Genomic DNA, 27290 nt, shown 5'->3' on the forward strand with positions numbered 1-27290 from the left:
TTGTTCAACATATTGCAAAGAGTTATTAGTTGTCATAGAAACTGTGTTTATTGTACATTTTTTAGAAAAAGAAATCATATAAGACTTTTTATGTGCATGCGTGCAGCCAAAATTATTAATAAAGGTTGGCATTTTGTTTGTTGCTGCTGCTGAGAATTCCACAAAGTGTATTCTCAAAAGAGCCAGCATGGCATAGTGGTTTGAGTGTTGGGATACAACTTTGGAGATCAAGGTTCGGTTCCCTGCTCAGCCACGGTTCCCTGCCCTCAGCCTTGGGAGAAGGCAATGGCAAACATCCTCTGAACAAATCTTGCCAAGAAATCACCACAATAGCTTTTCCTTAGGATTGCCATAAGTTGGAAACAACTTGATGGCACACAACAGGAATAGCACATCGTTCAAGTTCTGGGTTTGAGCACTGAAGAGATAGTGAGGCAGACAGGAGGAGGATATAATCTCTAACCCAAGCCAGTGACATTCAGATGTGTTTTTAAGATAACTAAAAAGTAGGCATTTCATTGCTTATGAGAAATGGAAAAGTGTAACTTTTTAAAATTGTAATTATAATGGTAACTAATTTGGGTGACCTTGGAACTATGATAACAACTAATTACTTTGAGAAAGTATCTTTCTAAACTTTGGTTAGGCACATAATTAGACAATGAGCAGCTGTCTTGCTGCTGTTTTTAGTGTGCTTTCAGAAATAACTGGAAATGGCTGGAAATCCCTCACATTTAAAATCTCTCCATATTTAGTATTTTAACTTTGAGTGAGACTATGCTGTGGGCTAACTTCAACTTGGACGTATGCAAAGGGATCTTGTAGCACCTTTGAGACCATCAATGAGAAAGACGCTGTAGCATAAGCTTTCACATCTAGGTCTGCATCTGAGGAAGCAGATTTTTTTTTTAAAAAAAATAATCTTTTATAATTTTCTTTAAAAACATCGCATCTTACCAAAGTTTCACTTTAACCACATAAAAGTGGAGAGATCCTGTATGGAGAGGAGTATGGAGAGTTCTTGTAGCACCTTTGAGACTAACTGAAAGAAAGAAATTGGCAGAATTTGCTTTCACAGAATAAAATGTACTTCCTCAGATGCATTTGTTGAAGTGGAAGTTAGGGACAGTCCTATAGATGCCATTGGTATGTGAGAATGTAAATTCAAATTTAAATCCTTTGTGTATGGAAATGAAGTGGCAAGACCAGTTTTAACAATTGTTGTTTGTGAACAAAGGCATTTAAAATAGCCTTTGTATGTGGAAATGAAGTGGCAAGTCCAGTTTGGCATTGGAAAGTAGCCTGTAGATAAAGAAACAGATGCATGTAGGACACACACAGACACACATCCCCGTGAGGTATGTGTTGTTACCAAAGGAGAAGTAATTGTCTGTGAGAACAAACTGGCAGTTCTTGGTGAGTAGGTCTGATAAGTTCCCATCCAGAATAAAGTTTCTGATGGCTTGTGTAGTCTATCCTTGTGTGGATGCTGGTGAATAGGGATTCCACATCCATAGTGGCTAAGAAGGTGTTTCCAGGAAGGTTGTGGATGGACTCTATGTTCTGTAGGAAGTCTGTGATGTCCTTCACATAGCTGGGAATGTTGGTGGCAAATGGTTTAAGGATATTGTCCATATATTTGGAGGCACTGACTGTAAGTGTTCCAATGCTGGAGACAATAGGTCATCCAGTGTTGCTCTGTTTATGTATTTTGGGTAATAGGTAGAAAGTGCCAGGTTGGGGTTCCTGGGGTATGTCAATAAGAATTTGTTTCTGCACCTCCATGGGAATTCCATGAGCAGCCTGTATAATTCCTTCTGGTATTCCTTTGTTAGATAGGATTCTGTAAAATGTGGTGTTGGACAGTTCCCTCTCAGCTTTCTGTATGTAGGCAGATTGTCCATAATGCGTACAGCTCCTCCTTTGTCAGTCTCTCTGATGAAAATATTAGGGTTGTTCTTGAGATTGTGTATGCATCTTGTTCCTTGTGACTGAGATTCTGTTGTAAATTGTGTCTCTTATTGATTATTTCTGTCTGGGCACAATGACAGAAACATTCTGTATAAAAGTTTAGTTCTGTGCAGCAGTCATCAGGAGGAGTCCATGTGGAGTTCTTCTTTTTACAATCTGAGATATATTGCTGTAGTTTCTACAGTTGTGTTGAGGAGACAGGGGTGATCCTTGTGTGTTGTTCTCCTGACTGGTGTCATAGTCCTTGAAGTATTCTTTGAGGTATAGGCGGTAAAAGAAGGCCTCTAGATCACCGCAGAAACATATCATGTGTGTGGGTTTGGAGGGGCAGGATAAACCCTTTGACAAACAGACTCCTCTGCCTGAGGTTGTGGTTGATAAATTCATAATACTGTTGTCTAGAATAATGGCATTCCTATTGTTGGTTTCGGAATCTTGTAGTAGCAAGACAAGTTTATTCTCCTTTTTAATCAGGGAACAGAAATGCACCTCATAGATTGTTTACCTGTTCTCTGAGAAATTTCATAAAAGTATGTATATGTAAATTACATTTAGGCTGTGCGTATGATACTGTAATTTAAAGGTGTGGTTTCAATTTTGCTAGTGGTCTACATCACAATTATTGCCATTACATTCAGTGACATATGGGAATTACGATTTATGAGTGACATTAATACAAAAAACATTACTAAGGATTCTGTATGGTAGAGTATGGAAGGAGGTCAATGGTGGGGGTGACACCATGAGTTATTGCACTGGGTGACGCCAACCCTAATGATGCCACTGCCAACATAAAAGATGAAGAAGAAGGTGGGAGAGAGAAATGGAACAGAGAGGAAGCCAGAGGAGATGCAGCACTGGAAGATCTTACACAAAGATAATCTGTCCTGACTCTGACTGGCAGTAAAGATGGAATAAAGTAGCAGCAAAAAAGACAATGAGAAAATGAACTGACAGAAAGAGGGGGAAAGGGGAGGAAAGGGGGTGTAGTGTAAGAAGTGGGGGGGAAATCAGAAGTGAAGGTGGTGTGCAGTTCTGCCTGCCTCATTTTGGCTCTAGGTTCACCCACTGCTTCTTGCAGCCCAACTAGTATTATTTATTTCAGTATCATAATATGGATTGAGATGTACAGATGTATAACATTTAACTTATATTGAAGCTTTAGGAACAGAATTTCGGGCCTCATTATATGTATAGTAAGTAGCTTAAAATGTAGTGTTTAAAGTAAAGTAAAAATAAGGGGAATATACATTTAAGAGTGTTGCCGAGAGGTCCCAATTTTCAGATGGATAAAGATGTGAGCTTTCAAATGTGGTTTGACTGCAACTCCCATCAGTCCTACCCATGGTAGGGCTGATGATCCTTGGTAACAGATGATTCAGTTGCACTCCAGTAACATCCGAAAAGTGTCATGTTCCCCATCTCTGCAATAGGGAATTCCAGTCTGCTAACTGTAGATGTGTTGCATCTTTTTGTTATTATTTCAGTGGTCACAAGATGCTCTGCACATGCTCCAGATGATTTATCACAACTTCACATATTTTGCGTCTGAGGCGTGGAAATTTAATGGAGATTATATGGATGTTTGAGATTTTCACAAGACCTCCTGATCACAACATTTTACAAGAGGTCCAGATAATGCTGTCCTCAGCTTGTGTTTATAACTTGCATCTATAGCTGCTATAAACAGCTTGTATTTATAGCATTGACTTGATTGGAGCTCTGTCTCAGGGGAAAAGTTCAGGAAAGTTACTTCTGTCTACTACAATTACTAGATTCCTGAGCCGTAATCATTGGCTATGTAAAAATATTGAAATGTACTTTTTAAAAAAATTTGAAATTTGAAATTTTCTCAGCCTTTGAAGAAACTGAATATAGCCTTTTCTGCATGGGGCAAGCCACACTCCCCCAGTCTGAGAGGAAGGCAAAGGCAAATACCCTCTTAACAAATCTTGTCAAGAAAACCACATGATAGTTTTGCCTTAGAGGCACCCACCATAAATCAGAAATTATTTGACGGAACACAACAATAACAACAATCAATCAATCAATAAGAATATTCCTAATGTATCGCAATCTTTTCCACGTGAAATGTTTCCATATTTAGTTTGTCAGAGATACGAACCCAAACCTTCTTGCTCTTAACACATAACATCAGCAGCCTGGTTCCTGTTAACATTCACTACATCCACCATGAAGAAGAATAACTAATGGGATCACAGAAGCAGAACACTGCAAAGAACAGCCACAAATCCATTATTTTAGCTGAGTGAACAGAGGAATACAAAAAGGCTCCTGTGAATTGTCATAAAACAGATAAAAAATCTTTGAACCAATCCTCTAAGAGGATTAATTGTGCGCTGAGGAACTAATCTGCCTCTGAGTTTATTCACGCACTTTCCATATAATGGGGATGGAAGATGGGAACAAACTTTACTATAACCAACTGAATTCAACATAACAGAAGGTGAGAGATAAACAGTTTTTTAAAAAAATAACAACAACAACAATAATAATTTCAGTTTTTCATTTGATTTCCCTTGATATGTATTATAGAGCAGTAACACTCAAAATTTCATAACCACATTTTAGAGTCATCCCAATGTATTTGCAAACACTTAGAGCAGTGTTAGCCAAATTCATTGAGGATATCTGAGCAGATCAACCATTTCCTCATGTACCAGCATCAAAAGTGGCTAGGCTGGTGCCCCAGCTGTCAAGACTGTGAATGCATTTTGGCAAATTGTCTTTAGGTTTTAACCAACCTGACACTCTTCCTGTATTTGTGTTTTGTTGAATACAAGCCAGAACATAGATTCCTGCATGATGCTGATAACATATGTCTGCCTTTGCTGTTGGCTTCACAAATGAAGGAGAAGGTGTGCCCTCTGACCTAAGGAAATCTGCATAGTTTTATCTGATCCTCTCCAGATATTGCAGAAGGAAACTGACAGCGAAGGCTGGGCCTGTCTAAGAAAAGCTATTTTCTCCCCTTATGCCAGTAACAATATGTTTATAATGGCATTAGAAGAGCACTTTCATACACTTGAGTCTCAACAATGCACTCTACAGCATGTCAGCTGAAGAAAAACAGCAAGACAAATATTTTACTCAGCACATTGCACACAGTTTTAGATTTTCTTTGGTGATGAGTTGTATGACATGGACATCTTTCACTATACGGTTGCAGGATAAATTGTTTCAGTAATTATTTTTCACTAGTTCCAAAATGTTGTAAAGCATTTTAGAAGGTCAAACATTTTGCAATCCATTTAGGTTAGCAGAATTTTCTTCTGGATACCGGTAAAGAAGATGTTGCTAATATCTATTCTGAACAACAGAAAGGAACGGAAGGAAGGAAGGAAGGAGCCTGCCTTTTATTCACTATACAAAGCCAGATGAAAGACAATCTCAAGTAATACGAAGGGGGGAAACCAAAACAAAAGAACTCGCAGGACAATCTGTACCTTTAAGAAATACCTAGACACATTCATTTCTAGTATTTGGGCTATCTTCAGCTTCTTTCCTACTGGCAAGAGTCTTCCTCAAGCATTCTGTTGGGAAAGTTCTTGTCAACAGAATGGGAAATTGGAGTCCTCCCATAGGAGATTGAGATTTGGGATCTAGCACTTTACAATTTCTCAAATGCTAGGAAGGGTCCTAGAACAAAGTCACAGTACTTCTCAGTTGCGTTCTCAAGGACTGCAAAAGCAAGGGCCATTTTCTGCACATTTCCAGGGCATCTGGGAAAACCATGAGGAAAATATGTGTGCACGCCCATACAACTGAAAAGGGTACAAATTTCACCAACATGAAGGTGCAGTGATGCAGGAAGCTCTGACTGTAGAGCAGTTGTGTTTTATGCAATGATCCAGTCCTACCAGGGGATGTCAAAAGTGGGGTTTGACTAGGGACAGATGGCTCATCTTGTTCAGCTTACAAGTTCCATATAAAAGCCCATATCCTTATGCTTTCAGTATGTGGAAAACATATGATCCTTGGCAAAATAATCATCACCACGAGTAGCAGCACTACCACCACCAGCATCATCTTCATTTTAATTTTATTTGGCACTTAGAAGAAAATGGCTCCATCTGTCACAAGCTAAATGAATGGCTCAGCTGCTCTCAGGCCACTCCAAATGATGACAGTAGCCAGGCAGCCATAGAAATGAAATACCAGAGTTAGGCTTTTACACCTGCAGACAACAGACTCCTTAATTTAGGGTGCATCTACACTGTAAAAATAATGCAGTTTGGCACCACTCTAAGTCCTGTAGCTCCATCCTATGGAATCTTGGGATTTGCAGTTTTACAAGGTGTTTAGTCTTCTCTGCCAAAGAGTGTTGGTGCCTCACAAAACTATGAATCCCAGGATTCTGTAGGATCTATAGTTAAAATGGGGTCAAACTAGATTATTTCTGCAGTGCAGACGCACCCTCAGAAACATCAACCACATGAAGAAGACTTGGTGGCCTCTTTCTCAAAAGGAGACGAACGTTTGGGATGAAAAAGAATTAGTGGAAAAAACAGTGTAGAGAATATTTGGATCAGCCCTATAAAATGTCAGGATTACTGTGTTCTCTCCCTGTCCTGAATAAGAGTAGCTGTAAATGGATACAAACCTTACAAATAGTACACTTCCATTCTTTTCTCAGGAGGACTGCTTCTGATAATAAAATGACAATGGAATAGGATTCTATTTTTACTTGGTTGTCTACATAATCTCTAGTCACTTTCACCATTTCCTCTTTGAGTAGCCTCATAAAACTTAAATTACTGGAAGCATAGTTTGGTACAGTACTTTAATGGAAACTGGAAGAGAACAGAAAACATTTGAACAGGATGAGACACATACAAACAGATATTTCTGTGCAGTTGCACATTGTTTTAATCTTAAATCTTTTTTCAGTGTTGTATTGCTCAGTGGAGCTCAAGGCAGCTTTAAATAAAAGATGACGTGGTTAAATGGGTAGTTCTGACTTTTGGACACCCAGTGAAGATAAAAAGAAACATCTAATTTAATCAGTCAACCAAAAACACCTCCAGATTAGAAGATTCTGAAACATTGACCAGAGAAATGAAATTTTAGTGAAATTAAATACAAACAGTATTTATTTATTTATTTATTTATTTTTATCATATTTATTTCATTCCTCTGCCGCCTTTCTCCAGAAAGGGACCCATGGCGACTCACAATTAAAACCATTTTAAAACGTGACAATAAAAATTTAAAATACCATTAAAATTAACTCGCTAAAAAAAACAGTATAAAATTACAAAAAACATACAAACAGTAGAACATAGAGGTAAATTGCACAAGAATTGTTAAGAATTTTAACAAATCACCAATCTTTCTGAAAAACCTCTTAATGAAATCTCTCTCCTGTACTTTGATATGTGAATTTATTATATGTTCACAGGTCAGAACATCCATCTCAACTGCGAGGGGAAGAAATACTAGCTTATTTCTCTTCCTCTGTGCTGCAATTGCAAATGGGATGGCAGCTTTTTGCTCTGCTGAGAGTCTCTCTGCTTCCCCATAGACAGTGAATGGATGAAGACCCACTACAACCCGACTACCTGACAGCTCCCTTGTGGAGAGGTTTTGAGTGGTACACAAGTGTTTAGCTCTTTGAGCACCATCCCATAAAAGACATGTATGCCGCAAACTCTGAGTTATGTGTCACCCACAACATACCATTTTAAAGTGCTGACATCCACAAATAATGCCCAGTCATACCATTCACATTACAGATAGTTTACCATACAGGAGGCAGTATTTAATTATGATTACATTTTTAATTTTCTCTAATCTAAGTCTTTCTGAAGTCATCTCAAGCATTTGTTTCATCTCTGGAACTGTGAGGATGGACAGGTTGCTTACCTGTAACAGTATTTCTTCGAGTGGTCATCTGCAAATACATACAAATGGGTTTCACTGCGCCTGTGCAGTGCTCTTCGGAAACTTCTAGAATCACCGGGCAAAGTTAACTTTGCAACATATAGCGTTGAGCTAAGGCAGTTAAAGCAGTCTCAAACTGGTTGAATTCTGCAGTGTGTTTTGGCGCTAACTCTACTAACTTGTCCATGTGGTCCTTTTGTGCAGCTGAAAACAACAGTCCCGCAACAACATAAGAAAAACCCAAATGTTGCACTGAGTAAACAAAATGCAGCACTGATTGCAATGCAAAACAAGTTCCCAAAGGGATGAGTACTATCTACCAATGTTTACTCAAAGATGGGACAAAAATGAATTCAGCAAACAAAACACTGTAATTCAAGTTCAACATTGTTTGCCACACTGTCAAAAGGTGATTGCTTTGAGAAAACAGAGAAGATGCTGATGGCAGGGAAAACCTCTTCTGCAGGACACTTTCAGCGCTGGGATCTCTTAAATTACTTGGACATGTTTATTAATACTGTCAAGAACAGGAATGACATGTTCCTGTGTTTTACAGTAAATGTAATCATATAAATTTTGGTTCAGAAATACAATATTTAGCTTAGGACTTCAATGGAAATTTGAAGGGAACGGCACAACTGCCCATGACCAAATAATGTTTAAACTATATTAAACATTAAAACTATATTAAATAAAACATATTTAACATGTAAGCAGGGCAGGTTGGTTTTATATGGGGTGTGCGTTTTAGTGATGATTTGAAATTTGTGTGCGTTTTATTGATTTTATACTATTTTGACTAGATCATTTTAATTGTTTTTGAATTTTTATAGTGAGGTTTTATTAACATTTTGTCTTGTGAGCCACCTTGTTGGGAGAAAGAAGGCATAGAAGTGAAATAAATACATAAATAACCTATTTCCTCGTCACAATAATAATAATTAATAAATCTGGTTTTAGACCACTTTTACTGCCCTGGCTCGATGCTATGGAATCCTGGGAATTGTAGTTGGCTGTGGCACCAGAGCTCTATGACAGAGGAGGTTACATGTCTCACAAAACTATGGCTCCCAGAATTCCACACCATTGAGCCAGGGCAGTAAAAGTGGTGTCAAACCTGATTATTTCTGCATTCTGGCTGTAGCCTTGGTTTCTTTTCTTTCTATGGGAGTTAGCGCATTATGTCTTCTTGACACTCTGGAGGTCTAATGGAGACAAAATAGTTTTCTCTGTTTTAGTGTTGTTGGTGGTATTTTTCCTTTTTTTTTTTTTATTGAGAGGGGAGTTTGATTTCTCCTCAGACTTGCAAAACCAAAGAAGTTATAGTTCAGGTGTTCCTTTTACTTCAAGACTTCCTAGTCCAGTGATATACTCAAACTGTGCCCTTTAAGGGATTTTGGACTTCAGCTCCCAGGATTCCAGACTATCGGCCAACATGGCCGAGGCTTCTGGGAGCTGAAGTCCAAAATCTCTTAAAAGGACACAGTTTGAGCACTACAGTACACTGGCTCACATAGGGTTATGCAGGCAGAAATTCAACCAGCGTGGCTTTCTCTAACTCAGACAGGAGCCTCACTAAAAGAGAGCTGGCCACTATCATTTATTTCTCAAACTATCTGTACAGTTAGAACAGTTTGATGTCAGTTTAGCTAAAGTTGCCAGACCAAGAGCATCCCATGCCCTAATATTTCAGGGCCTAAACACTTGTTGTTGTTGTTGTGCGCCTTCAAGTTGTTTCTCACTTATGGCGACCCTAAGGCTGGCAAGGTTTCTTCAGAGGTTTGCCATTGCCCTTGCCTTCCTCTGAGGCTGAGAGAGTGTGACCTCCAGGGTCACCCAGTGGGCTTAATGGCCAATCTGGGAATCAAACCCTGGACTCTGGACCACACTATCCTCTTATAGTGCTGCTATTCCACTTTGACTGCTGTGGCTGCCTCCTGTGCATTCTGGGGTTTGTAGTCCAGTGAGGCCTGAGAGCTCTCTGGCTGAGAATTCTAAATGCCTCGCCTGAAACTGCAAATCCCAGAATGCAACAGGAGCCTGGCAGCCAGAGCAGTTGAAGTGGAATAGCAGCACCAGAAGAGTGTAGTAATCTACATAGTTTGACCTCAGACCACAACACCAAGTTGGCTCTCTCTCAGCAATGCCACAGACAGGGGTGGTCCCTGGGTGATGTGACTTAAGAAGGACACACTAAGCATCCACATTTGTTTATTTATTTATTTATTTATTTATTTATTTATTTCCACGTTCTGCCTTGATCTCCCACAATGGGATTCAAGGCAGGTTACAATATATATATATATATATATATATATATATATATATGACAAAGCTAAAACATTGATTACGAAAGTTTTAAAAAAATAAATAAATTAGATACTACTAACATTAAAATACTATAAATTAAAAACAGCATAGTTTAAAACAAGAAAAAACCATTAGACGTTAAAAACAGCACACCACAAATCAATCCTGTTTTCTCAGAGCCTGTCAGTCAAATAATAGAATATATTTGGGGAAATTTAAGAGTATTTGTTTGGAAATTTCAGTTTCCCAAGCTCTGAATTTTAGCAGAGTGGAGGGGGGGGGGATTCCCCTAGCTCTTGTTTTCAATGCCTTGGAAATCTGTGAGAGAAAGTTTTCCAAGCTCATATATACACGATAGATAGATAGATAGACAGACAGACAGACAGATTGTGTGTGTGTGTGTGTGTGTGTGTATTCCCAGGATTCCACAGCACTGAGCACTGAATAAATACACACATATACTGTATACAGTATACACACGCACATGGTATATTATTATTATTATTCTCTCTACAGTATATATATTCCCCGGATTCCAATTCCAAAGCATTAAGCTTTGAAAACACACACACACACACAAAGGCTCTAATGCTGTGGAATCCTGGGATTTGTAGTTTGGTCTTGTGGCACCAGAGCTCTCTGACGAAGAGAAGACTAAAGGTCTTACAAAGTTCTCCTTAATAGGAAATGACAAGGAAGATGCTTGTATTGGAATAACAACGACATATACGGTAAATTTATGATATGCTGCTGTCTGTGTATCTATAGGTGTTTTTTTCTTACTCAGATGTTAATAGAAACATAGACAGTATATATCTGAGTGTATGTTGTACATGGCACGTTGTTTATTTTGAGATGTTTGTTTTACTAATAAACTTGACTTTAAAAAAGAAGGCGTGGCAGCTATGCTTCCCGTTCCCACCGTCCCATAGGATTAGAGCCCCCGGAGCCATTTGTGCAGTTAGCCAGTCAGCCAGCCTGCGCGTTTCGGGGGGGGAAGGGAGGGAGGGAGGGCGCAGCCTGAGCGCGAGGAGCCTCAATCAATCATATAATCCACTCAGGCAGCCCCGCCTTCGAAGGGGGAGGGGCCACGCGGCACGTGCATCGGAGACGCGCGCCGTTTCCGTGGCAACATCATCATCCTCTCCTTTCCAACACCTCCCTCCCTCCCTCCCTCGCTCTCTCTCTCACAGTTCAAACCGAGGGAGCGGTTGGAAAGGGGGCGCCTGAGTGAAGAGGAGGAGCGCGTGCACCCCTGCTGCTGCTGCTGCCGTCTTCATGGGAACCATCGGCGCGCGGCCAGGCGGAGGCCCGGCCTCCAGCGGCTGACTTTGAAAAGAGAGGGCGGGGAGGAGACGGCGGCGGCCATGTCGCGTCGTCGTCGCCGCTGCTCTGCCAGCGCGGCGCTGAGCTGGCGGCAGGACCAAGCCCTGAGCAGCACCATGCGGATCCTGAGGGAGCTGGGCCCCACCGCTTTCGTCCTGCAGGAGGAGGAGGACAACGAATGGGAGCGGGAGGCCCCGGGGTTCCGGGTAAAGTGAGGTTGTTAAACACAAGCACAGACTGCAGCAGCAGGAGGACGAAGGAGGCGCCCTGGTGGCCAAACGCCTGCACTGCAGCCACTCACTCACTCACTCACTCACTCTCCAGCCACAAGGTCCCACCTTCAATCCCAGCCAGGTATCCAAAATGTGCCCTTGAAGGGATTTTGGACTTCAGCTCCCAGAATTCCAGGCTATTGGCCAACATGGCTGAGGCTTCTGGGAAATGGAGTCCAATATCTCTTAAAGGGCACACACTTTGGGGACCACTGGCTTAGAGAGTGCTTAAGTGCACCGATAACCAGTTTAGAGATGTACTTGCTATTGCTGTTATGGGATTTGTAGCTTGTTGTGGCACCAGAGCACTTTGACACAGAAGGCTAAACGTCACACAAAACTACAGCTCCCAGAATTCCCTAGCATTGAGCCAGTGCAGTTAAAGCAATAGCAGTATCAAGTACTTTTCTATATCGTTTATCAGTGCACCTAAGCACTCCCTAAGCGGCTTACAATGTGTAAGCTACTGGCCCCCAATAATCTGGGGACCCATTTTATCGACCTCAGAAGATGTCAGCCTGAGTGAACCGTGAGCCCCAGGGCTGGTCTGTGAATGAGTGGCTGCAGTACAGGCATTTAACCTCTGCAATGGACGCAAGCGCCAGGAAAAGAGATTCCTTCCACCTCAACATTAGGAGGAACTTCCTGACAGTCAGGGCTGTTCAGCTGTGGAACAAACTCCCTTGGAGTATAGTGGAGTCTCCTTCCTTGGAGGTCTTTAAGCAGGGGCTGGACGGCCATCTGTTAATGGGGATGCTTTGATTGAGAGTTCCTGCATGGCAGAATAAAGGGGTTGGACTGGGTGGCCCTTGTGCCTCTTCCAACTCTACAATTCTACGGTTCTATGATTCTTCTGAAGAAACCTGCCAAGAAAACAATGCAGTTTGTGGAGAGTGTGATTGAGTCTCCTCCTTTGGAGGTCTTTAAAGAGCAGCCTGGTTTAATACAGTAACCCTGTGATGTTCTTAGGAAGAATGACTGGCCAAAAGTCAGCAAGCAAGTTTTGTAGCTGAACTGTAACTCCTGTGCTAACCACTAATGTCTCAGGAGGAAAGAGAGGTGTGTTGAGGAAAGCACTCTTCACTCATCATTGTGATGGAATCAGGTCGCTATTCTCCCTTACCTGGACAATTTGAACCCAAGTGTCTTGAAAAAGACTGGGTGCTTAAGAGAAGTAAAGCAATAACTTCATATCATGTGCATCACTACTTCTTCCTGACAGCTGTGCATTCTTCATCTCTTTGAATGCCACAGAGTCCCACTTTAAACGACTGGCAACTGAACTGTGAGATAGACAGGGGCCAGGGCAAATTTATGGTCAGTTCTTCCAGGGTTTCCATCCTCTCTGTCATCTTAACACTTACAATGAAGATGGACAGCGGTTGGGCAACGTTTTGGATGTTTTGGAGTGCAGCTTCCATAATCCCTGATCATGCTTCCTAGGCTTGATGCATGGTATAATCCAAGCCAGCAGCTTCTGAAAGTTAATGCGATATGTGTAAATTGCAGGGTTGTGTACTTTTTTAAATTTGGGCTTCCCATGCTGTTTTGTGAAGCTGTGGCTGTCCTCAGTGAAAAGGACACATTTGTAATACAGGTGTCCTATTAAACCAGGGTAGATTTTGCATTTATATTTCAGTGGAATCAAGGAAGAACCATTTAAGACTGTGTCTGTGAAATGTTTTATTGATAGATGCTATGCTCTTCGTATCTACATAGGACTAAGTTCCACAGAATACAACTGGATTTACATCTGAGGAAACATGGATAGAATTGGGATGCCACTTTCTATAATGGCACATGCCTGTTTTTCTCAATTTGTCCCCAGATTCATCCATTTCCCATTTACGCTGAATCTTCTCCCCAGAAGCCAACTATTCATCTGCAACAGCATCTCTCTGTGGAGCTCTTCTCTCCTGGAGCCTCTTTTTCACCCAGGCTTTTGTCATTCAACCATCACTCTCCCAAATTACCTCCTCATTACTCATCTGTTCACACAAAATGTACATCTCTATTGGCTCTGGGTAGCCTTGGGTGACAAGCAGCTTTTTCCTTAGGAAAAGAGAGGCTACTTGAACCTAAAATACCATCTTGTCCTTCATAGTAAAGCCAAACGTTTCAGAGCCCTTTCTCTCTCCTGCAGGATGTTCTAAGAAAGTACATTATGGCTCCTTTTATGACTCCTTTTATTTCTGCAAGGCCTTTCCACACAGGAGGACAACTCCACAGGGCCTCTGCTGCCAAACCCTCTTCCCCTTAGGCAAAATATCAGTCCTTCCATCATCCATACCCACAGAGAGAGAAAGCCACGAATCCTACTACGTTGTGATCTCTAGCCATGAATCAGGATTCTCAAATACTGTACAAGTGTGTGATGAACTTAAAGAGCTCATAAAATAATAATAGCATTTCATTTCTTTTTCCATTAGTCATCTTCTGGTTTCCCAGCACTTTGATGAGCTCAAGCCTCCTTTTGAAGCTTTCCAAGTATGAGATAAAAGCTCAGCTACAAAGTAACAAATAAGCAGCGTAATTAAATATTACGGGATGTAATGCTTGCAAGGAAGGGATAGATGGTTGCACAATCCACCTTTTCTTCGTCCTTTGTTAGACCAAAAGGCAGAGCATAAACATTACTGCTTTTCAGTTTGGACTTATGGCTGTGTCAACTACTTATGGCATGAGCTCTTGACGTTTCACCAACAAAACAAGGGAAACTTTGGGCCAGGCAACATCAGCGTGTGATCAAGATGGCGAAAAATGTTAATAAGGAAGATCACAAGCTAAGTGAGGCTGCAGCAGTTTGCTTTTGCCTGAGCCTCTGTCTGGGAAGGGTGAAATAGTGCTTCCTCCTCTCATTCTCCACTAACTTGTTGATATTTGTTGATGAATCTGGTTAACATAACTGGGCACAGACTGCTTTTGCACTTTGATCTCATTGTGTAGGAAAAAGCGTCAAACAGGAGAGAGAAAGAAACTGGGACATTTTAAAAGCAGATGGAAAAGATATGACAGAGCATTAATCGGGACTGTCCCTGCCAAATCAGGACAGTTGAAAGACATGCTTAAGGTTGCCCCTATGCCTGAAAAAGGGAATTCATACATAAGAAGACAATACACGAACAGCCTTTCTTGATATGTTTTGCTTGTGCAGAAGTAAAACTGGGGCTTCCAGTATTTAGTGTGCGCTGGAGGTTTTTGCTAAATCAAGTCTGCATGTGCATGGCCCATTAGACTCTCAGTATGGTTCATTTGGATGCTAACTGAAACTATCCCGCCCTTTTTTCCTGTTTCCATGGCAAGTGGTTGATATTGGCAGCATATGTTTTGGTGGTACAGTTCTAAAGATATTCTACTCAGTTTGTGACTGGGCAGAATTTGGAAACTTACTTGTAAAAAGCAATTAGTTATACGGCTCTCCCAAACAGTTACTAGAATTGAAAGATATAACTGTGTTAGTCTGTAGAATCAGTACGTGGAGAGATCTTGTAGCACCTTTGAGACTCGCTGAAAGAAATTGGCAGCACGAGCTTTCTTAGACTTCAGTCTACTTCCTCAGATGCATTTGGTGGACTGGAAGCCAGGGACAGACATATACATATGCCATTGGTATGTGAGGATGTCAATTCAAATTACAAATCCTTTGTGTATGGAAATGAATTGCAGGTCCAATTTTAACTATGGTTGTTAGTGCACAAAGACATAGGAAACTGGTCTTTGTACATGGAGATGAACTGGCAGATCCAATTTTGCAATGGGAGTAGCCTGTGAGGAGGGGAATAGATGAATGCAGGGCACCCCCATAAAGATGGGGTCAGATAGTGTTGAAGTGCATGTAGTGTGCCAGGAAACCATTGTTTTTTTCAATCCATTGTTGAGGAATTATGGTTTGTGGATGAATTCCAGTTCAGCTGTTTCTCTTTCCAATCCACCTTTGTAGTTCTTTTGTTCAAGGACTGCTGTTTGGAGGTCTGGGATGGAATACGCAGGGAGATTGAAATGTTCTGCCATCGGTTTTTGTGTATTCCCATTCCTATTACCTGATTTATGTCCATTTATCCTCTGGCTCGGGGATGGCATAGATCACATTGGAGGATGAGCACGTGAAGGCCCCCTAATATTGTAGGTGATACCATTAGGTCTTGTAATGACATTTCTTGGATAAATGTGTGGGCAGAGTTGGGGGCCTTCACATGCTCATCCTCCAATGTGATCTATGCCATACTGTGTCATCAATGCCCTTCAGCATTGGGCAGACAGGACAATCCTTGCGCCAGAGGATAAATGGACATAAATCAGATATTAGGAATGAGAACATTTCAAGATCTCTCCAAACTGTTACTGTTATACTTTCAGGGTTTTTAAAAATGCAACACTTTGTTTTCCTGTATAAAACTACAGAGACTATAATAGTCATATTTTGCCATATGCACAAAAATCCCTCATTTTACAGTTGTTGTGTAAAGTAGTTATACCATTTTTTTAGTGAGGAAATTAATGAATTATGAACAGTGAGCTATTTGTTGCCACTTCCAAGTTCTGGAAGTACTGGAAGCTGGAGATATTTTTAAAGTGATGTTGTATAATAATGATATCAACAGTAGGAAGAGCAGAAAGGTTTTTAGTGACAATTCTAGTTACATATATGCCTCTACCTTATTTTTTGTCTCCATTTACAATGTCAAATAATTGTTAAAATTGTTTTCTGTTCCTTTGATAAAAGGTTACCCTGGGGAATCCTCACTCCTGCAGCTGCTCAACATTTGTGAAAGAGAAAGAGCTCTGTAAACATATTTGCTGGTAAACTGATTTTTAATATGAAGCCATATCAACATTATTCTAAACTTGATACTGCTTATTTTATTCTTCATTCTTGCAGACACACAGTTCTTCAGGGTGTTTTTTTAAAGTAAAGTACCGTAGTTATTGTAACACTGCAGGGAGGCTGGAGATGGTGCCCCTCAAATTGGGGAGTCGTAGGAAAGGAAGCAGGATCCAAAGATTTAAGAGGAGGAATAAAAAGTAAAAAGGATAAGAGGAGTTCAAGGAAGGAATGAGAAGGCAGCTGGTGTGATATGGGAAAGGAAAAGGAAAAGTCTCCAGTTAAAAAATAGTTGTGATTACTTTTCTGTAAATTTAACATTCAGTATACAACTTCTGACATCTGTAACTGGATATGTTGCACTGAACTCATGGAAAGTGACTTTTCAATAACATAGCTGATTCAGCATAGTATAGAAGTCTTCATACTTTTTAAAATGAGGGCCCCATCTTTAGCACAAACATACATTAGCCAAACATACATTAGCTAAATACAATTTTAATTTACTACTATATTCTGTAATAGTAACACAGTTGTTGGAACCCATTTTAGTTCAAGTTCAAATCTAGTATGTTTCTCTTCCAAAGCACCAGCCGATGACCAACAAAATATCTTAAACTTAGAAAATCCTTATTTGAGTCTTGACTCTTCCATGATCCTTAAGTAAGATGCTCCCTCTATGCATTATGTCCCACCCCATCTGCAATACAATATAAGGTGTAATAATACATATTTGCCTCAGAGGCTTATTGTAAGTATTACAGCAAGATATGAAGAACTCTGAAATACCTGAAAGCTCTGTCCAGTTGCTAAATAGTAGGTGTTTTGGGTTTTGTTTGTTTGGGTGTTACTGTTGACAGGCAGAAAAAGAAAAGGTTGTAAGAGCAAGTAGTGGTGATATCAAAATAAATCTGGTACAAATGGATAGAATTTATTTTAAGAGAAAATGAGGGATTTTTAAATTATAAATACAAGCATTTTACATTTGTATAACAACATTAATTGTGCTTGCTGTTCTACAAATTAAAAATTCAGCATCAGGCTTTAGCTATATTGTCATTGCATTTTTACTGTTTTGCTTTCAGGTTATTATTAAAAAAATTCAAACTTCCAAGAAACCATGAATGTAAGTACCAGGCAATTTCACATTTCTATTTCTAGGTTGTGGTTCAGTACGTAAGGTGCTAATACGAAAGCACAGTTTTTCTCCTACAAAATCATTTTTGGAACAGTTGATGGCATAGATGGGCAACTGTTGGAGGTGAGGGGGCCATATTGGCCTCCAAGGGGACCTTAGAGTGCAGATTCAAACAGCACATTTAGCCATTGAATCTTTCCTGGCAGGTCATTCCACAGTATAGGGGTGGTGGATAAAAAAGTTCTCTGGGTGACAGTTACCAGTCTAGTTCTGGCCGTTTGAAGTAAATGCCCTCCAGAGGACCTGAGTGTCCAGGGCAGATTATATGGGAGGAAACGATCCTGTAGGTAAGCTGGACCCAAACCATGTACAGCTTTAAAGGTAATAACCAAAACTTTCTACCTAGGCAGCCAGTGGAGTGATTTTAATATTGGTGTAATATGTTCATTCCTGGATGTTCAAGTACGGTAATCAATCTGGCTGCCATGTTTTGATCTAGCTGAAGTTTCCGAATTTGGTACAGAGGCAGCCCAATGTACAGTGCATTGGAGAAGTCCAGCCTTGAGATTGCCAGCATGTGCACTACCATATTTAGCTCTTTTAATTCTAAATTCCATGGAGTGGGTGGGGGAAACCTCAGAAATAAGGTTTTCTAAAAAACTGTTCTGGTGGCCTGAAGGGCCCTAAGGGCCACAAAAAACAGCCCTGTCAGCTCCATGCAGGGTACAAGCTGCTGCATCAATCTGCATGAAGTTTTATTTTTGTGATTGGTTTGCAATATGTGTCACAGACTCACAGATGACATTTCCAGAATGGATTCATGTCTCCTCAAACCAGAGCCATATCTGCAGTGTGTGCTCAGCTTTGCTTCCTAATGATCATGGTGTGGGTTACTAGATTGCAAAGTCAATGAGAGACCATATATAATGACATTTTATAAAACATTTTAAATTTTGCATTTGTCTATAGATGCTTTACAGGTTGGTCTTAAAGAGAGAGAGATCATCTATGTACTTCAGTATCAACAAACTGATTCCCAACCAAGAATAACTGAGAGTTTCACTGTGGAGTCACAGACAGCTTCTGATGGGTACATTAAACAAAAAGAAATTGATAACGATGATGTATGCCCTATTTGCCAAGAGACATTACTCAAGAAAATGCTTCCTGTCACTTACTGCAGGTAAGTTGCCATTCTGGTTTTAAAAAGTTCATTAATAGTGGAAAAGACAAGCCCATACATTTCCCAACCTTAATAAATTGATATTGGTCTGAGCTTTTCTGCTCAATTTACCATTCTATGCTTTTTAAACCAGTTCTCTCTTTCCATATGCATCTTCCAAATTAAACCTACTCAGAAACTGCCCTTTACTGTGGAGTTTGAGTCATTTGATCCTTTTTTATATATAAAATAAATCTCTTATTTATAAAAGTCAGTCAGTAAGAGTGTTCTGTTTAACCAAGTTGCCAGAATATAAAAGCCTGTGAGATATGTGTTTTTAATATCCTTACACAAGTATGAATATTTTGTACCTTGGGGCAAATACAGATATATTGATGGGGACGGTAATATGGCACTACCTTTCTAGGGTGGTGAGATTGCCTGCTCCTGTGATGCAAGAGGCTGTGTTGATGGCTGCCCATATCAAAAAAGAACTGAGAGAGGAGGGAAGAACTCTGGAATATCTTTTTTTTACAATGATAAATGTTTAAGCCAAGATGTTCATATATTTACTTTCCTAAAAGCTATGTTACTGGAAGATACTAATGTAAGATTAGGTACAAGACCTGATCACTGGATTTCTTGGTCTATTTCCTTTTTATGGGAATGCTTTATTCTGCTTGATACCATGGAAGTCAAAAAAGAGAAAATACAGGTTTACTTCAGTTAACAAAGTAGATGCATTCCTGGGCATTCCTTCTTTAACAGAAACTTTGGTAGCAGTGAGAATATAATCAATGATTTTCCACAGATACGGTTGTGGCAACAGTGTACACATAGTTTGTATGAAGATCTGGATTGATCATCAGAAGGAATTGGAGAAAGACGCTTTGGTGAAATGCCCTCTGTGCCGGGAACATTTTGCACCACTGAAGCTCCTCATGGAGGAATTCAGAAACTGTAAAAGACTTGTGACAACAGCAGAAAAAACACGTCTTGACAAGCATCTTGGAATCCCTTGCAATAACTGCAAAGTGTGCCCTATAGAGGGAAAGTGCTACAAGTAAGTGTTTTAAAACTGCTCTTTTCTTATAGTTATCTGATACTTTTAATATCCTTAAATCAAAAATTAACAGGGACAGTCCTAAGGGTTTTTTTTTCCAGAGATCTGGAGTCAGTATTAATGTTTGCACTGGGAGTGAGTCCTTTCTCTGATGTTGAAGGTTTGATATCAGAGGAATGAGGACCACTGATCTTTCCAAGGGGGCAAGATGGAAAATCTAGCATTGGAGCTTCTCTTCCAAGGTTGGATTGCTTTCCCATGATCCTTGGCATGCTAGCCCAGAGACCTTTAGAGTGCAGCCTAAACAAATTTAATGCATACAGATAAATAATCTTGTCCCATTCAATTAATTGCCTGGTCTACCTTTAGATTTGTTTATGTTTATTAAAATATTTTGTTAATTATTCTGGTGGCTGTAGTTCAGATAGCAACCCATACATTAGGAAGTAAGCCCCACTGAATGCAGTGGGACCTGCTGCCTAGTAAATACATATGCATATGATTGAGCAGTGTAATGTAGTGGTTTGAGCATTAGATTACCACTCTGGAGACCAGGGTTTGAATCCCCACTTGGCCATGGAAACTCACTGAGTGATCTTGGGCAAGTCACACTCTCTTAGCCTCAGAGGAAGGCAAAAACAAACCTCCTCTCAACAAATCTTGCCAAGAAAAACTCATGATATGGCCTTAGGATCAGCCACCATAAATCAGAAATGACTTGAAGGCACACAAGAGGCAGCTGTCTTAACGAAAAGCAATTTACTTGTGAGTATGTAGCTTGGGTAACAGAATCCAGTACAGCAAATGCTTACAGTAATAAGTGTTTTATATAAATTGTTATATTAATTGTTTTCTAAATAATCCTTACAGCATGGAGTTTCAGAATTAATGTTCTGGTTGATACTACGTGTTTCCTCTTAGATCTCTTGCAGTGGAAAGGGATTGAAAGCAGCCTAAATCAAACAGTATTCCCACCCCACATCAACCCCCAACTAATGAAGAATAGCAATTGACATTTTAAAATGCTGGGGGAGATTATTCCTCCACCTAGTGTTCATTTGAGGAGAGTGATTTTGTACAGCTTTCCTCTGTCCGTATAAACAAAGCCAAGCTACAAGTGCCTCCTACTCTCGCGAAGTACCTAGTTAGTACCCTAGAGTGTTGAGTATAGAGGTTTTAATTCTGACATTCCATTCATGTCAGCATCTTTTAATTTTGCCCACCCAACTCTGCTTCCCGTGATAGACAAATTTGAATTAAATGAATCTTGAAATATGTGCTTTCAGAATTATTGGTTTTGAGAACTGAGATAAAACAGAAGTGAGATCCTGTAGTTCTGAGAGCTGCACATACCCCCTTATGCTGAGAATGTCCAGTGTTTTATTGATGGGATTAAAAAAGCATTAAGGTAATATACACTGGTGCCTCGGGTTACGAAATTAATTCGTTCCGCCGCGGCGTTCGTAACCCGATGCATTTCGCAAGCCGAAAAAGGCTTTTCCAAAGCGCGGCTAGCGGTCGCGTTTGAATTTCGCGCCGAAAAAAATTTCGTAACCCGAAAAAACCTTCGTATCCCGGAACAGTTTTTTTCAATGGAACTTTTTCGTAACCCGGAAATTTCGTAAGGCGGCGCATTCGTATCCCGGGGTACCAGTGTACACCCTTCTGTCTGCTAATTAATATGTGATGTAAACTTACATGGAGTATGCAGCTAGGATCTAAGAGTGTTCTGTGTTGAACTGAAGATAAATCTTAAATCAGTCAGCTTGTGTATTTAAAAAGGTTTGTCATAAAACAGAATTTTTAACAAACCTGTATGAGACAGAGAAACATTAGGAAACAACTGACCATTATTATATTTTGTTTTCAAGGTGTACTCAGTGTAGTGATTTCCACGTGTGCGACAAATGTTTCAACAGTTTTTGTCATCCTTCACATACTTTCGCTTTCAGAGAGGTATAGTATTGTTGCCACCCAGCTTCTTAAAAAATTAAGTTAAACAAGAAAATATTAATGCAAAAGTCTGTTAACTCATCCTATCAGATAGACCTATGTGAGTTATTTATAAGGTAGAAAAATCTGTGATGTTTTTTATTGTTTTGTGTAGACTTTGCTATGCAGGAGGGGCACAGAGAATGATGGGCAACTATAAACATATTTACTGTGGAGTAACCTTTTTTTGAGCACAGCAGCACATTTGAGTAAATTTGCATATAGACAGGATTTGGGAAAGTTACTTTTTATACAGTAGCTTCCAGAAATCTCCAAATAGCATGGCTGGCAAATTCTATACTCTGTGTGTCTGTTTGTGTGTGTGTAACCAATGGTTATGCTGCTGAGGTCTGGTGGAAGCTGGAGTCTGTCAATGTTTGGAGGACCCCACTTTTCTCACCCTGTATCTTTGGAGAGAGAGAGAGAGGTCTACACACACACACACGTTTCAGAGCCTTACACAAAGGGATGGGCTATACAGCAGGCAAAGTTGGCCAGATCTCTTACCTTTAATCTGTTAATTATCCTGTGCAGTTGTGACTTACCTTTTCGATCCCTCTGCTGATGGTTTACTATTCTGTTAACTTGACATGTGATTGTGAAGCTGTTGACAGTATATTTCATGCAGGGTGTCTGCTGGGAGAAACAGCATCTTCAAAACCCTTTAAAAAGGATTTAGAGGAATTTGATTTAGCTCAGATATAAGATTATGTCTCTCCCTTACTTTGGCACTGATCATAAGGCTACTGTGAAGTGAGGTGTCTTTCAAACCTCAAAGGAAGTTTTCATTTGCAGAAAGGTTGGTAGGATTTACTCTTTCTTTTTATTCTTGCAGTTCTAACTGCCAGTAAGAGGATAAACTAAGCCTTAATTTATCCTGCTATAGCATGAACCAGCATGGTATAGCCATTTGAGCACCGGACTAGGACTCTGGAGACTAGTGTTTGAATCGCAATTCAGCCGTATAAATCCACTGGGTAACCTTGGGCTAGTCACATTCTCTCAGCCTCAGAGGATGACAATGGCAAACCCCTCTGAAGAAATATGCCAAGAAAACCCCATGATAGGTTTGCTTTATGACCGCCATAAGTCGGAAATAACTTGAAGGCACACAACTACAACATACAGTATATATATCCCCAGAGATTAGCATGCTACTTTTGTCAGTGACAGAATATTGGAACCCCAAAGGAGTCTTTTTGGGGCCAACTCCAACTATTGATAGTCATCTTGAACTAAGGTTGCCTGAACAGATTCGATACTGCCTTAATACTTGCCATCCTCACAGTCATGCAAAGGACAATGTAACTTTGAAGGATCACAGTCTGCACTGTGATGGCTGTAAGTAAAATTTGCATCATCAGGTGTACTCTTATTATCTTTATCCTTTCAGGTTTAGACTTTGATGCAGAATATCCACTCTAGGCATGAGATGCATAGCTCATCTCATCTCCAGAGTTTGGGCTGCAATTCCCAGCATTCCTCAGCACTAGATATGCTGGTGACAATCTGGCAGAAGTTTCAGTTTATCCATGTCTGGAAGGCCTCACTTTTCTCACCACATATCTTTGAAGATTTTACAAGTTTTGATTGGTTTATTTTTCATATAAATATTTTAAAATTAATTGATTTTTCAACTGCCTGTGTGAGTTTGAAAAAGCACTTGCTGATAATTCTCTTAAAGCAATTTCTGCAGTTTAGGGTTTTTTTTAATTATTTTTTTTCATTCTCTAGAAAAGGAATCAAACATGGAGGTCATGGAGGTCACTTGAGTCTACAATACAACTATCAACTTCAGAAGAAAATCTGCAGAGCGTTCATTCAGAGGACAGCTCTAATGAAATGTAAGATTTAGTGCAAGTTATTTGAGTCCGTTTTAATTAAGACAAGATTCTTGAGATGGGAAACTCTTAATAATTTTTTGGAGGGGAGTAATAAAATGTATTCCATATCTTTTGCTGTCAGTGTAAATGTAATATTTTAAGGTATGTATATAGAATTATATTTATTTATATATAAATAAATGTCACTCAAATCTGTGGTTTTACTGAAATAATGTGGCTACTTCTTTGATTGGTATCATATTAATGTCTATAAGAGCATGGGATGTATAAGAAATACATAATAAACCTTATCTTTAGATTTCAAACAGTTTTACGTGGGGTATAAAAATATTATTAGAAATAAATCCAAAGAAAGAAAGAAGATAATAGAACAGATTAACTAATGCAGTTGAATTTTTTCTTTGCTTTTCAGATTAAGTGGCACTCCAGTACAAATAATAAACTCATTACCTACTGTGCTGGTTAGGAAAAGTAGCGGTTTACTTGATCCGGGTTTGCAGTGTAGACTCTGTTTGAAGGTATTTTGCCTTGGTCAAGTTACAAAATTTTTGCCGTGTAACCACAAGGTAAATAAAATGTCTGTATAAGCAACTGCTTTTCTACCCTTTCCCAAATCCTCTTTGTACAGATCATTCATTGTCACCTTGGCTATAGCTCTTTTCAGCAGAAACACATTCAACTGAGTCACCAGGTGTTTAGCCAAGTTGTGGAAAAAATCATGTGATTATATGTGGGATACAGTCTAAAAGCTTAGCATAATTGTTTGACTGACATTTTGCATTTGGACAGCATTACACTATTTTTTTCATTCTGTAGAAATGTCTCCTATGTTTCCTACTTGATTTTGCCTGCTAGAAAATGATTGACAAATATTAAAGCAGGCTGAATTAGTATTTGTTACCACAGAAGCTCATTCTCCAAGAATAGAAATGAGACATAGAATTTTGCAACTTATTTCAATGCATTTTCAAATATTTTTCTTTTACTTTCACCTGAAATAGATTTCTAACTTGTCTGTGGGTTAACAGCTTCCATACAGGTTGTAAACCCAGTTTAATAGCAGAGGAATGGCAGGATACGAATTAATGGATCTCAAGCAGCAGGGCTGGGAAATATCTGTACCTTAAAGGCCCCCTGGTGACCTGTAGGCAGTGCCTGCTGAACTAGGCCAATGGTTTGAATAAATATAAGCTATACATTTGATTTGTAAACTAATGTAACTTAACATTGCCCAAACTTTAAGCAACAGGGTTTACCTTCCAAATTATATTTTATAGAAATATATACTGTCTACCAGAATAACCAGCTAAGTTTTGAGAATACATGTTGTTTCTTGGTTTTCCTTTTTTTTTAAAAGAAAGGAAAGAAACAGGAAAACAATTGCCCTGTAAATGAAAAGATCACATGGAGTTTAGCAGATTTTGGAAAGCATCAGTTCAGCCGTGGAATTTATCTGCGTTAAGAACTTCATGGCTATTTAAGTGTATTGATTTACAACAGTCAATCCCATTTGAGCTATTGCATTTTCCACAGTAAATTAGTGTGTGAGGGCCTGATGCTCCTGAGATAAGTAGATTTGGATCATTATTATTACAGTGGGGGACCATTTATGTTATGCCTGGTTGTTTTGCAATGCTGAAAGACAATCTGGCCTCTGCAAATAGTTTGTTGGATTTGTACCCATAAGATTTGATTAAGAGTTGATTCAGTGGAGAAATTAGTATCCTTTGGGTAAAAAAAAAACACAAGCTACCAAGATACTATCCTTTATTTATGTGTGTTTTTTCTCAGTTCCACAGGAAATGCATTGACAATTGGTTGCACAAAGAAAATGCCTGCCCTATTGATGGACACTTAGTCTATAACCCATTAGCCCGGGAAGATGTACCATTCAAAGATAAACCAAATTTGTCGGAATCTCAAGAAAAGAATAACGTTGCAAAGCAGAATGAGCAAGAACTTTTCATACCAGGCACTGGATTGCTTTCCAAGCCAATGAAGTCTATGCTTAGGAAGATACAGGCTAACCTTCAAGGACGTTGTAACAAGATGAAAAGCCAAACAGAATTGGACCACAATTTAACACTGAGTGGGTTCACCTACATTCCTACACGACACTCTGGTCCTAGTCTGAATAGCATTCAAAAGGCCAGAAATCTGATGTTTTCTAGATATGCTAAGGGCTTAGCCCATATGCCAAAGCCTACAGTTCCACTGAATCCAATTGCCAGTGCCTTAAGAGGTTTATCTTTAAATGGGAATTCACATTACGATTGTGATGCTTTACACATTTGAGAGTACACCTCAACTGGATGTACTTAGGAGTAAATGTTAAGTAGGATCAGGATGCAAGCTTTGGTTCAGTAGGTTCACACAAAATAGTATATTTTTCTCCACATTTAAAAGCCTCCACTACTAGTACCTTTAACTTATTTTAAGTTTGTATTTCACCTTATTTTAAGTTTGTATTTTACCTTATAGAAAATTATGTCAGGCTACATGATGCTTGTCTGAAATACATGTTTAATGTTTAATGTTTCCATTAATATGTATGGTTATTTTAATACCATACTGAAATACATGTTTAATGTTTCCATTAATATGTATGGTTATTTTAAAAAATTCATTGACTTTGAAACATACACATTTACCCTTACTGTGCTTCTGCAGTGCATGCCTGAGGTTAAACAGAACTGAGATGGCTGCTGTACTTTCCCTGCCTGATTCAGCAACTGGAGGTGCAGACATCTATCCCTTTTTAAAATTTTGAAATCTCACATAGATGCTGTTTAGGAATGGGAAATGGAACTGGATTCATCCCAGTCTGTCTGATCATCCATTTAAAAGATTCTTGTCTGTGTTACGTTGAACCAGAACCATTATTTCAGCAGTATTGTCTTGTACTAATAATCAAAACATGCACTGCAGATGAATTCACTAACAAATCTAACATAAATAACCAGAATGTTTTATACAAAAACAGAGAGCTTCTCATAAATAACCTGTAACTGTGTAATGAAAAATTGTATTTTTCATCTCCACACCGTGAATTGTGGCAGACAAGATTCTTGTGCAAACTTGTAAGAATGCTGAAAATAGAGGTGCTGCTAGATAACATTCTTGGGAAAAGAAGTCAAACTTACCGTATTTTTGGTCAATTACCAGCTAATTTATTATTGCAGTTCTGTTATTGGGCTTTGTTCATTTAAAATAAACATACATGGAACTTAATGTACATCTTTAAATTTGTATGTGTTTGTATCCACAAATGTAGTCTCTAAACAGATCACTTGATAAAAATAAAATCTTCTCTGTTCACTGTAGTAAAAAGAAAAAAAGAATCCACCAAACAGTGATACCTTTATTGGCCAACCAAAATGCACAATATACTTTTTGTAAGCTTTTGAAGCTTCACTGGCTTCTTCATCAGGCAAGATGTCACAAACCAAACAGGAGAAAAAAATGGAAGTGTTAGTAAGATGCCTG

General features: G+C 39.3%; 1 protein-coding gene across 2 annotated transcripts; it reads left to right on the forward strand.

Moving 5' to 3' along the window:
• The first annotated feature begins 11282 nt into the window (after positions 1-11282).
• Positions 11283-27035, forward strand: ZSWIM2 (zinc finger SWIM-type containing 2). Of its 2 annotated transcripts, none has more exons than XM_042446452.1 (9): positions 11283-11717; positions 16507-16583; positions 17691-17731; positions 18713-18926; positions 19717-19968; positions 21840-21924; positions 23695-23804; positions 24217-24370; positions 25596-27035. In XM_042446452.1, the coding sequence occupies exons 1-9, from the start codon at positions 11553-11555 to the stop codon at positions 26097-26099; spliced, it is 1602 nt and encodes a 533-aa protein (XP_042302386.1). In that variant the 5' UTR covers positions 11283-11552; the 3' UTR covers positions 26100-27035. The 2 variants fall into 2 exon arrangements, with proteins under 2 accessions (XP_042302386.1, XP_042302387.1); XM_042446453.1 differs by lacking the exon at positions 11283-11717 and adding an exon at positions 15367-15392.
• Positions 27036-27290: the final 255 nt, after the last annotated feature.

The sequence above is a fragment of the Sceloporus undulatus genome, chromosome 1, assembly GCF_019175285.1.
Source record: "Sceloporus undulatus isolate JIND9_A2432 ecotype Alabama chromosome 1, SceUnd_v1.1, whole genome shotgun sequence".
NCBI lineage: Eukaryota > Metazoa > Chordata > Lepidosauria > Squamata > Phrynosomatidae > Sceloporus > Sceloporus undulatus.